This window comes from Ornithorhynchus anatinus, chromosome 1 (assembly GCF_004115215.2).
Source record: "Ornithorhynchus anatinus isolate Pmale09 chromosome 1, mOrnAna1.pri.v4, whole genome shotgun sequence".
Lineage (NCBI taxonomy): Eukaryota > Metazoa > Chordata > Mammalia > Monotremata > Ornithorhynchidae > Ornithorhynchus > Ornithorhynchus anatinus.
In genome coordinates, this window is record NC_041728.1 from 134,376,190 (window position 1) to 134,390,578 (window position 14,389).

General features: G+C 44.5%; 1 protein-coding gene across 3 annotated transcripts in view; it reads right to left on the reverse strand.

The window, feature by feature from the left end:
- Positions 1-9,919: 9,919 nt before the first annotated feature.
- The window catches only part of TRA2B (transformer 2 beta homolog), a 28,433-nt gene continuing 23,963 nt past the window's right edge, over positions 9,920-14,389 (reverse strand). For 2 of the 3 annotated variants that reach the window (XM_007659497.3, XM_016226015.3), the window contains exons 7-9: positions 12,615-12,674; positions 11,435-11,508; positions 9,920-10,946 (exon numbers count right to left, since the gene is read on the reverse strand). In XM_007659497.3, the coding sequence (XP_007657687.1) occupies positions 10,936-10,946; positions 11,435-11,508; positions 12,615-12,674 (145 nt within the window). In that variant the 3' untranslated portion in view covers positions 9,920-10,935. The remainder of the gene's footprint in view (positions 10,947-11,434; positions 11,509-12,614; positions 12,675-14,389) is intronic. The other variant, XM_007659498.3, reaches the window with a different exon arrangement.

The window sequence follows — 14,389 nt, forward strand, 5'->3', positions numbered from 1 at the left end:
TAGAGAGGGTGGTGTTGAGCGTCAATTTGGCCATCCAGGGAAGGTAGTTTGGGTATGGAGGCCAATTAGAGCATGATGATTTGAGAAAGTTGGATGAGATAGAAAGATCGGAGGTCTCTGTGGGGGAACAGTAGATTTATGGGGAGGAGGTGTGTGGGAGAGAAGGCAAATGAGAAGATCATGGTCAAATAAAGGGATTGCAGAGTTGGTGAGGGTAGAGATTGTGCAGTGGCGAGAAATGACGAGATCTAGCAAGTGTCCAAGTTGGTGAGTGGGTGAGGTGGGGTGGAGCAGGAGGTCATTGGAGTTTAGGAGGGATCGAAGGTGGGCAGCAGAAGGGTCATCAGGAACATCTACGTGAATATTAAGGTCCACATGGATCAGTGTAGGCAAGGTGAGAGAAGAAATGCGAAAAAGTAATCAAAATAGTTAAAGAAGTTGGAGGTGGGGCCCGGGGGGGCAGGAGATGACCCTTATTAGAATCTGGAGGGGGTGGTAGAAGTGAGGTAGGAAGGGGCAAAGTGATGGAGAGATTTAAAACCAACAGTGAGGAGCTTTTGTTTGATATGGAGGTTGATAGGCAACTACTGGAGGATTTTTGAGGAGCGTTTCTGTAGAAAGATAATCCGGGCAGTGAAGTTTGGACTGAAGTGGAGAGAGGCAGGAGGTTGGGCTTCGAAAGAAGGGAAAAAAAAATGATGGGGAAGGTGGAATAGTGCGAAAGCCCTAGACTGTGAGTTTGCTGCAGGCGGGGATTGCCTCTCATTGCTGGATTGTACTTTCCCAAGCACTTAGCACACAGTAAACACTCAATAAATACAATCAAATAATAATAATAATGTTGGTATTTGTTAAGCACTTACTATGTGCCGAGCACTGTTCTAAGCGCTGGGGTAGACACAGGGGAATCAGATTGTCCCACATGGGGCTCAGTCTTAATCCCCATTTTACAGATGAAGTAACTGAGGCACAAAGAAGTTAAGTGACTTGTCCAGTCACACAGCTGACAAGTGGCCGAGCTGGGATTCAAATCCATGACCTCTGACTCCAAAGCCCGGGCTCTTTCCACTGAGCCATGCTGCTTCTCAAAATTCTCAAATGAATTAAATGAATGAATGGAAGGAGGGGGAACAGTTTAAAGTGGACAGGAGTAGTGGACAGATCCCTCAAAGATTTTGGAGAGGAATAATAGGAGGGAAATGTGGTAATAACTGGAGGGAGCCGTGGGGTCAAGGGAGGATTTTTTTTTAGGATAGGGGAGATACGTACATGTTTAAAAACAGTGGGGAAGAAACCATTGAAGAGCCAACAGTTGAAGATGGCAGTTAAGGAGGGAAGAAAAGAAGAAGGGGCAGGAAGAAGTTTGAGATGAGGATCATCTTTCTCAACTTTTTTCACTGAGGGGGAGGAAGGGAGTCAGCGTTGGCCCCCAGGGGCGTTACCTAAAGCTGGTTATGGGCAGGGAATACGTCTCTTTATATTGTCATATTGGACTCTCCCAAGTACTTAGTACAATGCTCTGCACGCAGTAAGCACTCATCTAGTTGTGTGACATTGGGCAAGTCACTTCACTTCCCTGGGCCTCAGTTCCCTCAACAGTAAAGTGGGGATCGAGACTGTGAGCCCCATGGGGGACAGGGAATCCCGATTTGCTTGTATCCACTCCAGTGCTTAGTACAATGTCTGACAGTTAGAAGCACATTTTACAAATGACATTATTATTCTTATAAATACGATTGACAGACTGACATGTAGGCTCACCAAGGAGCGTCGACATTATCATTTTACTTCCACTGGAGTAAAAATTGGCTCCTCTCTTGTGGGACATCCCTCTCAATATATAATCATGAAGGTAGCTACATCATTTATCTAAATTGATTTTAGGGCATAATGCTGGGTAATTTGGGTTAAAAAGTATTTCACCTTGGCTCCGCTGTAATATTGTTTGTAATACTGTCACTATTAATTAATCGTATTTATTGAGTGCTTACTGTATGCAAAGCACTATACTAAGAGCTTATAATTTTCTCTAAGAACAGCTCAACTTTCTCTAAGTTCCAACATTAAACATTTTGAACCAATGACGTCAGAGGACAGACTCTAGACAGTGAGCCGGTCACTGGGCAGGGATTGTCTCTATCTGTTGCCGAATTGCACATTGCAAGCACTTAGTAGAGTGCTCTGCACATAGTAAACGCTCAATAAATACCATTGAATGAATGAATGAATCTGTGGTGATTGACTGCTAACTTTCCCCGATTTGTGTCCAACCTGATTTGCTTTTACCCCAGAGCTTAGTACAGTGCCTGGCACATAGTAAGCACTGAACAATACAATTATCATCATCATCAGATAAAGTGCAATGTTGTCAGAGGCTTTCTTCTGCTCTAGCCTCAAGTCAATTCCTCTGTCCTCCTTGTTTTTGATTTCCGAATTTCAATTCACCATTCGGGAGCTGTTCATTTTCACTTGATCCTCCCAACTAAGATGGAATGGGGGCAAGCCTAGCTTCAAGGATATAAGACCGACTGCTAGATTGTAAACTCCCTATGGGAAGAAATCACGTTTATTATCGCCCTTTCCCCAGCACTTAGTACAGTGCTCTGCACACAGCAGGTGTACAAGACATACAGTTGATCGACTAAACAAATTTCATTGTTTGAGTCAGAAAACATTTCACTCCTATGCTCATTCCATAATGTTTCATTCATTCAACCATATTTATTTATAATAATATTAATAATGGTACATGTTAAGCACTTACTATGTTCTGAGCACTGTTCTAATTGCTGGGGAAGATACAAGGAAGTCCAGTCATCCCATGTGGGGCTCACAGTCTTAATCCCCATTTTACAGATGAGGGAATTGAGGTCCAGAGAAGTTAAGTGACTTGCCCAAAGTCACACAGCGGATAAGTGGCAGAGCCAGAATTAGAAGCTGCAACCTCTGACTCTCAAGCCTGTGCTCTTTCCACTAAGCCACGATGTTTCTACGGTGCTACAGAGCACTGTACTAAGCGCTTGGGAAAGTACAATGCAACAATAAACAGTGACTTTCCCTTCCCACAATGAGCTTACACTATTTTTTGAGCACCCACTGTTTGCAAAACATTCTAAATCCTCGGCGGTGGTGGGGGGCATCGATGAGATTTAGACGCCATCTTAGGCCCACCAAGGGTTCATATGCTCCGCCGCTTGTCAGCTGTGTGACCTTGTGCAAGCCACTTCACTTCTCTGTGCCTCAGTAACCTCATCTGTAAAATGGGGATGAAGACCGTAAGCCCTAAGTGGGACAACCTGATTACCTTTTATCTACCCCATTGCTTAGAACAGTGCCTGGCACATAGTAAGTGCTTAACAAATACCAACATTATTAAGAATAAGGGGGGTGGGTGTGCGGGCACATAGTTGGGGGAAAGATTGGGGAAGGAAACACTGAGTGATGAAATGATAACTCTCACAGGGTTGGCAACGAGCTTCATGGGCAGGGCAGGGTAGGCTGATGAGCAGCACGACCCATCTGTTGGTGCTTGAAGAGGACCAAAGCTGGAATGGAGATATTTGGCTTCATCTCTTGCTCCCTGCCAGCAGGAGGAGGAGGAGGAGGAAAAAGGACTCTGCTTTCCTCATCTTCCCTGGGAAGCAGAGCTGGTGGCTTCTTTTTTTGTGTTTTTATTTAAATGGTATTTGTTAAATGCTTACTATGGGTCAAACACCATTCGGAGGTAGATACAAGTAAATTTCGTTAATTTGCTATATTGTACTTTCCCAAGCCCTTAGTATTCATTCATTCATTCAATAGTATTTATTGAGCGCTTACTATGTGCAGAGCACTGTACTAAGCGCTTGGGATGAACAAGTTGGCAACAGATAGAGACGGTCCCTGCCGTTTGACGGGCTTACGGTCTAATCGGGGGAGACGGACAGACAAGAACAATGGCACTAAACAGCGTCGAGGGGAAGAACATCTCGTAAAAACCGATGGCGACTAAATAGAATCGAGGCGATGTACAATTCATTAACAAAATAAATAGGGTAACGAAAATATATACAGTCGAGCGGACGAGTACAGTGCTGTGGGGATGGGAAGGGAGAGGTGGAGGAGCAGAGGGAAAAGGGGAAAATGAGGCTTTAGCTGCGGAGAGGTAAAGGGGGGATGGCAGAGGGAGTAGAGGGGGAAGAGGAGCTCAGTCTGGGAATGCCTCTTGGAGGAGGTGATTTTTAAGTAAGGTTTTGAAGAGGGAAAGAGAATCAGTTTGGCGGAGGTGAGGAGGGAGGGCGTTCCGGGACCGCGGGAGGACGTGACCCAGGGGTCGACGGCGGGATAGGCGAGACCGAGGGACGGCGAGGAGGTGGGTGGCAGAGGAGCGGAGCGTGCGGGGTGGGCGGTAGAAAGAGAGAAGGGAGGAGAGGTAGGAAGGGGCAAGGTGATGGAGAGCCTTGAAGCCTAGAGTGAGGAGTTTTTGTTTGGAGCGGAGGTCGATAGGCAACCACTGGAGTTGTTTAAGAAGGGGAGTGACATGCCCAGATCGTTTCTGCAGGAAGATGAGCCGGGCAGCGGAGTGAAGAATAGACCGGAGCGGGGCGAGAGAGGAGGAAGGGAGGTCAGAGAGAAGGCTGACACAGTAGTCTAGCCGGGATATAACGAGAGCCCGTAGCAGTAAGGTAGGCGTCTGGGTGGAGAGGAAAGGGCGGATCTTGGCGATATCGTAGAGGTGAAACCGGCAGGTCTTGGTAACGGATAGGATGTGTGGGGTGAACGAGAGGGACGAGTCAAGGATGACACCGAGATTGCGGGCCTGCGGGACGGGAAGGATGGTCGTGCCATCCACGGTGATGGAGAAGTCTGGGAGCGGACCGGGCTTGGGAGGGAAGATGAGGAGCTCAGTCTCGCTCATGTTGAGTTTTAGGTGGCGGGCCGACATCCAGGTGGAGACGTCCCGGAGGCGGGAGGAGATGCGAGCCTGAAGGGAGGGGGAGAGGACAGGGGCGGAGATGTAGATCTGCGTGTCATCTGCGTAAAGATGGTAGTCAAAGCCGTGAGAGCGGATGAGTTCACCGAGGGAGTGAGTGTAAATGGAGAACGGAAGAGGGCCGAGAACTGACCCTTGAGGAACTCCAACAGTTAAAGGATGGGAGGGGGAGGAGGCTCCAGCGTAGGAGACCGAGAATGATCGGCCAGAGAGGTAAGAGGAGAACCAGGAGAGGACAGAGTCCGTGAAGCCAAGGTGAGATAAGGTATGGAGGAGGAGGGGATGGTCGACAGTGTCAAAGGCAGCAGAGAGGTCAAGGAGGATCAGAATGGAGTATAGTATAGTACTCTGCCCACAGTAAGCGCTCAAATATGATTGAAGTTGGACACAGTCCTGCATGGGGCTTGCAGTTTAAGAGAGAGAACTGAAAAACTGAGGCACAGAGAAGTTGTGACTTGCCCAAGGTCACACAGCAAGGATCTGACAGAGTCAGGATTTAGATCCTGATTTCCAGGCCCATGCTCTTTCCGCTGGGCCACGCTACTTCTCTGGTGGTGAGAGAACGATTGCTCTAGCCCTCACCCCTGAAGGCTGCTCACCGTGCCACCCCACCGGGAAGGGTGAGGGGCTGGTGAGAGTTTGAGCTTGGCAGAGCCTACTGTGGAACGAACCCCAGGGGGCTGCAGTTATTGTGACCCATTTTGGCCAAGATTCCTGGCTAGAGGAACGGAATCAGGTCACTCCGACGGCAGTCCAGGACAGTGGAGACAACCAAAAAGTGGTCCAACGGTTTTGTGGCTTTTGGGGGTACCCAACCCGACAGTGGCTTGAACCTTAATCCTCCCTGGGTCCCTCAAGGTGCCCAATACATCCATCAGGCAGGAGGAGTCAGGCAACAAGCTCCACTTAGCACTGGGGTCAGGGGTGAGGGGAACTGCTCAGAGCCCAACTGTAGTGTGAAACAGAAGAGATGGTGGAAAGAGGAGCTGCCTGAGTTATGTTTTCTGTCCTCTTCTCCCTTTCCTTCCTCCTCTTCCCTTTCTCTGCTCCTCCCCTGCCCCTCAAAGCTCCACCCCTGATGCCCCAGTCCCAGACTCGAAATCAAAAGTTGGCACCTTGGGATGCCTTTTATGTTTACAATGCATTTTATGTTTACAATCATCTTTCTGGACAACCACTGAGTCACAACTACTGCCAAAGTAGATTCATAATCGGCTGTAGTTAAACATAAGGACACGCAGAAAGTGTGTGTGTGTGTGTGTGAGAGAGAGATATGACTGTGGTATTTGTTATGCGCTTACTCTGTTCCAGGCACTATACTAAGCACTGGGATGGATACAAGCAAATCGGGTTGGACAGTCCCTGTCCCATGTGGTGCTCACAATCTCAATCCCCATTTTAGAGATGAGGGAACTGAGGCCCAGGGAAATGAAATGACTTGCCCAAGGTCACCCAGAAGACTAGTGACGGAGCCATGACTAGAACCCATGACCTTGACTCCCAGGCCCATGCTCTATCCACTTGGCCATGCTGACCCAAGCTGTGTTAGACGCCAACATTTGCCAAAGGGAATGTGTCTATTATTGCATTGTATTCTTCCAAGCAATTAGTACATTGCTCTGCACAACCTAAGCGCTCAATAAATACAATAGGCTGTTTGGACACTTGGTAATCATCCCACAGCACTTATGGGAAGCAGCATGGCCTAGTGGCAAGAACCCGGGCTTGGAAGTTGGTGGTTGTGAGTTCTAATCCGGTTCCACCACTTGTCTGCTGTGTGACCTTAGACAAGTCACTTCACTTCTCTCTGCCTCAGCTACCTCGTCTGTAAAATGGGGATTAAGAGTGAGCCTCAGGTGGGACGGGGACTGTGTCCAACCTGATTACCTGGTATCTGCCCTTGCATGTTCTCGGCCCTTAAGTGCTTAACAGATGCCATTATGATGATGTACATAACCTTACTTTATTTCTTTACATGCACATCTGTCTCCCCTTCTGGTCTGTAAGCTCCTTGCGGACAGGGAACGTGTCTACCAACTGTTGTATTCACTCAAGCGTGTAGAACAGAGGTCTGGACACAAAAGCACTCAATAAATATAACTGATTGACTGATGCCCTGCATATAGTAAGCACTCAAATAACTTCGATTGGTTACTCATCCTGGTCTCTCAGAAGACTGGAGTTTCCAAACAGGTCTGTAGAGATCACGAATGGTGAAAAATGCCCCTTCCCAGTTCCCCTTTGTGCTCAAAATGCAAAGCTGCCACTTAGGGTTCACCTCTATATGGTGTATGTTTTTCTGGGGGTAGTCTTCCGTTTAGGTCCGTTCCCGAAAGATTCTCCAATATTTTCCAAGATGACAGCAGCAGCAGCCGCCGCTTTCCCAAGTGTTTCTCCAATCTGGGCCATGTAGTCCCATCCCGTCATCCAAAGATCCCTGCTCCAGAGACCACGCTGTCGGTATAACAATGCAGACCTGACCCAGGACTGCCAAAATAGTGTTAAGCGCTGACCGTAAGCCCGTCAATGGGCAGGGATTCTCTATCTGTTGCTGAATTGTACATTCCAAGCGCTTAATACAATGCTCTGCACATAGTAAGCGCTCAATAAATACTACTGAATGCATGTACCAAACACTGTACTAAGCAACAGAGTGGATGCAACTTAATCACGTGCCACATGGGGTTCACAGTCTAAAGCAGGAGGGAGGACAGGTATTCAACCCCCATTTTACGGATGAGGGAACCGAGGCACGGGGGCTAAGGTACTTGCCCAGGGTCATACAGCAGCCAAGTCGTAGAGTCAGAATTAGAACCCAGGTCCTCTGAATCCCAGGCTCTCTCCACTCTGCCACATGGCTCGTTTCTCGAGAACAAAACGTGTTTGATCCGCATCATTGTAAGGAACCTCAGGACGGAATCCAGTGAAACGAACCAGTCAGTGATTGGCACCAGCACACGTTGCTGAAAAGTGGCAAAATCTGCACACAAGCACGGGGCAAACCAGGGCTGTTTGCTGGCTATCATTTCTGCTATGCCACTTTGTTTCCATTACTAAATTTGGATATATGCCAATTAAAATAGGGAACTTGAGTGGCAGGAGAAGCTGAAAGACCTGTAACTCTTGGGAAAGGAAAGGAGAGAGCAGGACACTAGTTGAGAGGGGAGATGGGGTCACCCTATGGTGTCCTAATTCAGCACCCCCCTTCCTCCCCACCTGCTGAATATAAAGCTCATATTTTAGAAGAGCAAATTTATAAAATTGATGTTTCAGAAGCAAGAGCAAATGTATAAAACTGATGTTTTAGGAGCAAGAGCACATTTACAACCACCTTTAATTTAGCCCCACAGAAATACCTGCACACTACGTTACACAGAATGTGAAGAGCTTAAAATTTATGAGTTTTAAAATACAAATCTTTTCCTTCTAGAATTTTTTGTATTGCAAGATTTCAACCTGAAGCTAACTTCAGCAGCCTTGCCACTGACCACAGGACAGGGGAAGAGGAGAAAGGACAGCTTCTGGGAGTGGGAATGGCTTTAAATATTACATAATTATTTAAAGGTCCCATCCTCCTGTCACAAACCCCTCTTGCTCTAAGGCAAGCAGGATATTTGCTGAGTGCTTTCTCTCCCAAGCACTGTGCTAAGTGCTTGGGAGAATACAACATCAGACATTTCCTGCCCACAAGCTCACAGTTTAGAGAGGGAGATGGACCACTCTGCGGCAGGCACCCCCCCCCACTATTTGGACAGAAAGCCATCTGGCTTTTTTGGGTAAGAAGTCAGTTAAAGGACCAAGCGCCAGATATCAATGAATCGGGCTGTTGTACTACGGTAAGCATTGCGTCACTGAATGGGCCTCAGGAAAGCTATAGATGCTGCAGACAAGTCATGTGCCTGACAATCCGGTTGTATTGTACTCTCCTAAAGCACAAGTACAGTGCTCGGCACATAAGTGCTCGATACCATTGATTAATGCACTGAAAACAAGAGGACGAGTAAGACAAAGAAGTTCTTTGTGGGTACTTCTAGGAATACTGGTGAATCTCTCTACAGAGGCTCTAGCTACTCGCCTCCTTTTCTCTGGGGCATTTTCTCCCACAGAGACTTTCGGCTGAAGGGAATTAAACTTTGAATGTGACCTACACCCAGTCCTGCTACGGTCAACGTGACCATTTAGGACATTTAAAGTTGAATTTGCATCGACAAGTATTTGTTTGTAAAAGATAGCCCACTCCCTCCTAGCCCTTCTCTCTCTCTCTCTCTCTCCCCCTCTCTCGAGTTCCTTCAGACCTGTGGCCACTTCACACACAACTCCTAAATAACATTCTTACTGAACCAAGAAGCTTGCTAGAAAACAAAAATAAAGACATTGTGACTTTTCAGACTGAGGCTGGATTTAGGTAGCCTTAATTAATATTAATGTAATACTGTTATGCATCCCTACAAGTAACTGGGATGTCATGGGCTCAAACATTGGGCTAATGTTACTGCAGAACCACTTGTCATTGCACAAGTTGTATGTGAATCAGAAATTTTTTTTTCAAAATTGATGCTTCAATCTGAATTCTCTCTTTATAGCCCCATATCAGACAGCTACACTGCCTTAATTTTTAATATTCACTCTATAACAACTAATTTTCCCTTTATGCCTTCAGCCTAAAATCACTAATTCTTTTTTTCTTTTGATGTATCTTGTACAAGCTGGATGTGAAAGCTAAAACAAAGGAACTATCTTGTTCTGCAGTTGCTTAATCTGTGGGGCAAGAGTTTGTGAGTAGGTTCATACGCGGTAAGGGGGTGGGGTTATTTAAATCTGGGAAAATGCTCATACGGACATTCAAGCACATAACTGGAACCAGATTTTTTTTTCTCCCCTCAGGGAGAACCACTACCCCAAAATTAGAGTATTTTTTTTCCCAGGCAAACGGAGAATGCCACCAGGTTTTTTTTTCCTTGTCATTAACAGTTTATTTAAACACAGCTCTTGAAACATTTGAGTGAATTGGGCCTCCTTTGGTATGCAAAGGATCTCAAAAACTTAATAATGACTTTTCAAAACCGGCACAGCCTTCTGGTCACCTTCTGAAACTGTTGAATACTTTCCAACGCTCCCTTCCCCCATCCTTCACTGTGAAGCGCCCACTACTGTTGGTAAGTCTAAAGTCAGAAAAGCAAGAGTATACGTGTGGTGGAATGTATTAAGTCACCCACTGATAACTGATTGAAAGCTTGACATCACCTTTACAACAGCCATTTATGAGAAAAAGTCTTTTCCTGGCTTACATTAGGTTAACTCTAGTCCTCTCCTCTGCTACTGTACAGATTACATAAAGGCTTGACAAACTGAACATTTAGACAAGCATTAAGCAGCGACTGTGTAGAGATTACCTTTAGTCTTAATACTAGCAGTACAGAGTTACGCAGTATAATTGTAACACTTCGTATGTATATTAAGTATTGTGCATTTTCTAATTAGCCGGGGGTGAAGGAAGGGCATTTTCTTAAATCTTTTAATTTTCCACTGACAAACGGAATTAAACAGTTTTGCTAAACATAGATGTTTGGGAAAAAGTAAAAATCAACTTTTTATTGTTGCTTTTGCCGTTTGATAGGATTTTACACAGGTTTCGATCTCCTTAATACCCTGGAATCAGTAGAAAAACCTTTTAAATGAAGTTTTGTACAATAGAAACTTCTCAGCAGTCAAAATCCAGACTGTAAAAAAATACATGCAAAACATACTTCTCTGAAAACACTTAACTCTGAACAAAGCACCAACTACACAAATGCAGAATGAAAACAGTATTTCAACTCCACCAAAAGTAGTCTTCATAAAAGGTGTAAAAGTCACCTATTCACTAGGCACTGTTCACTTTTTAACTGACAATAAAAAATATTGTCCACAAACGCAACTCCAACTTGAGGGCAGATTTTAGAAATTCTTCTAAAGTTCATGCTTTAGTAGCGACCTGAAAAACAAAACAGAGGGAGGAGTTTGGAAGGGGGGGGGGAGAGAGAAGAGAGCGAAAGGGAAAGAAAGTGTTAGGTGTAAAGGAGTGTCAGAGCATAGCAGGGGGACTTTACATTCTGATCTTACTTCCTAAAACATTAAACAACAAAGTTCACTTATTATGCTGGGGTAGTTAGGCATCAACAGATTTCACTGCTAACTTCCCTGCTGCTACCCACCTCATCATCCAGCTTTAAGTAGTAGGGACACTGTGGAGGGTGAAGGAGCACAACCACAGACTTTGAATTTGCAGGGCAGATGGGGGGTAATCTGGACCATACCTAATCCATGGCCCTTCAAGAGTACTTGTTAATATTGGCATTATTCTTCTACTGAAAGGAAATAACCCAAAACAAAACTCCCTTGTGCTCAAGTTTTTTGTATCTTTCTTTTAAAAATGGATTATATATGGCTGAATTAGCTCCAACTGTAAAAGCAATTACTCACGGGGTGAATAAGATCGAGATCTAGAGCGTGATCTGTAGCCTCCCCGGCTGTAATAAGGGGATGGTGATCGTCTTCTGTAAAAAAAGGGAAATAAGGGGGGGATGGGGGGTGGGGTTGGGGAGGGAGAAGGGGAAAGAAATGGGACATTCCAAGTTTAGGATCTCAAGAGACTCCAGATAATACCAGATAATAGTTCTGTTATACTCAACACCTCCACATTCTAACATTTGAGTAGATTAAATCGACTTTTGCAATACCCAGGAGTTGAATATATATATGTAAAAATTTGGACTGCTACCAAATTGTACAAGCCCGAGTTTCCAAAACGTTCATATCAATGATCTAATTTCATCCTCACACAACCACCTTTGAAGTATAAACTCCCAAGGAATCATCACTGAGCAAACAGATCACACAGCAGGCCAGGGGCAAAGAAAACGGAACTCAAGTTTCCCAATCCCCTATGCCCATGCTGTTTCCACTAGACCACCCTGTTGTATTTAGCCATGAAATTAACAAAAGGATAAAGTTTAGTTTTAGCAGGTTAAATTATAGCCAACTTGTGATTATCCAGGGGAGAGCAACGAGAGTTGAACTTCTCAGATAACTTTTCTTGAAGTAAATTAAAGCATCGATTCCCTTTTCTCCCACCAGTTGCTAATAAGTGCAAAATGGATTTGGCTTGAGTCATCTCCATATAGTTAGCCTGCTGGCTCCCTGAAAGGAGATCATGGCAATTGGGAGTGAGGGGAGAAGGGGCCAAGAGCCCAAACAACCCAGAAGGCAATTAGTCCTAGAAAAATGGTAGTGACTATTAAAGGGGAAAAAAAGGGAATATAACTATCGATCAAGAACTTCAAGAGTTATAACTGATTTTCCACTGTCAAAAAAATCTCAACTTTTAAAGAGCCCACCTAAATTAACTCCTTGACATGGAAATAAAAGTTGTCTAGTGCAAAAACTGACTGCTAAACCAAATGAAAGCTATTCTGTGGCTTCTTGTAACTGGGTTGTTTTTTTTTTTGAAGCCAAATGAAACTGCAATGCCATGCTGTAAGGAACAATGGCACCCTATATAAAGCCCTTTTACTTACAATTGTTCTGAAGACTAGAATGGGCTAAAGTATTTTCAACCAATCCATCATTCACTGCTTGGACACTAATATTCCTCCTAGCATACCTGTAAATCTGATCTCTGTCTTGGGCAGCTCTCCATCCTCCTCCTCCTCCACCGCCTCCTCTGTAAAACAGGAGCAAAACAATTTTTGAATTTTCATCTATTTACTTAAAAAAACAAAAGGAAAGTGATTAAATTCAGAAGCAACCAAGCAGAATTTTTACATTAACAAAAATTAGTTTTCATCAAGACACATTTTTGAATGCTACATCTCGACCTCACAAAGTGCAGAAAGCAGTTCAAGAGCTCTCCCTGGTGGCTGTAAAATCCCACTTAAACCAAAGTTAAAGTCTTGCAGAATTTATTATCCATGTCCTTCATCATACTAAAATTCCATCTGAAATTTACCAATAAACCACTCCATGACCAACCTCTCGTTCCTCCCCTAGATCTCATGAGTGGAGGAAGGTCGTCTCACCTAATTTTCTATGCCCATCCTAGCAAATACTCTCTAGCCCACCCTCTGCAGTTTAGACAGACACCTTCCACGCCCCTTCTCTCTCACACACATTTCTTAGCCGTTAAGCAGCGTTAACTGGTTAGTTTGGCATTGGTGACAAACTACAAACAATTCACAGAATTTTTACTTTAAAAAAAGTTCGGGCCAATTTATGAAAGGTGCTTGAAAACTTAGTTTTTAAAACCTACGAGCTTCACTTAAAAAAAATCAAATTTAGCGCATTACCACAAAGAAATATTTATAAAATGGTTATAAAACTTGTCCTCTCCCAACACTCTAATCTCCCCTCTCCTTTTCTAACTGAATCTTTGCTGCCTTAATGGCCCTCGAAATCTTAATCAGCTATGCCCAAGTTCTGACTAAAAACTGTCTCTGCCTGATTTACCCCTTGAATTGTGAGTTTAAGTTAGTTCTTTACCTTCCTTCAGGTTAAGGAATCTAATAAGACTCTCCTGATAAGGACAGCAAAATCCTAAGTGGCTCTAAATGCATACAAGTGCCACCCAAGAATTTTCACCTACTCTGACTCAAAATGAGCCTCTCCTCTGTAACCAAAGGCTGTGAGCAGAGATGGAAGGTGAGAATAGTGACCAGTGATAATTGTGATCTGTGAGTTGAAGAAAATCGAAAGCTCGTTGTAGGTAACAACTGCTGTACTGCACACCCTCCCAAATGCTTGGTAGTGTTCTGCACACAGTAAGCGCACTGATTGACAACCTGGCACCTAGAAATACTGACTCCCAGAATCACTGGAAAAGTAAGAAAAAAGTGTATTATAAAGGGAACTGTGATTAGTGCCACTTATTTCTTAGCAGTAAACAGCTATGCTTGTTAAAAACGAGCTTATATTTGCCTCTCTAATGTTTGAAAGCATGGTATTCATCCCTGCTAAACCAGTGTATTCATTGTTTGCCAATCTATGCTCAGGGGACATTAATTCCTCAGTTGACGGAATTATTTATTCAAAAAGTTGAATGTACCAAATCGTTAGGAACCAGGTTTTCTGCTCACGCTTCAACTACTCTCCATCTCCTCCCCAAAACACAAATCAAAACTCCCCCCAGTACAGTGGTCCTAGAGGTACATGCATGTTGATGTAAGCCACCAAAATATGACGAAAAAAATCCCACATGCACAAAGGAAAGGTGCCCAAACCCTAGCAAATCTATGTGGTTTACCAGTTCCAGCAGATGTTTACGCAGATGTTTTATGTACGTTTTGGACCCATACAATCAGCACTGATTTTTACTACAGATAAGCAATTCCAGAATGCAGTTTCATTTCAAGCAAAGCTTCAGTCTGTATCTTTTCACGCTAC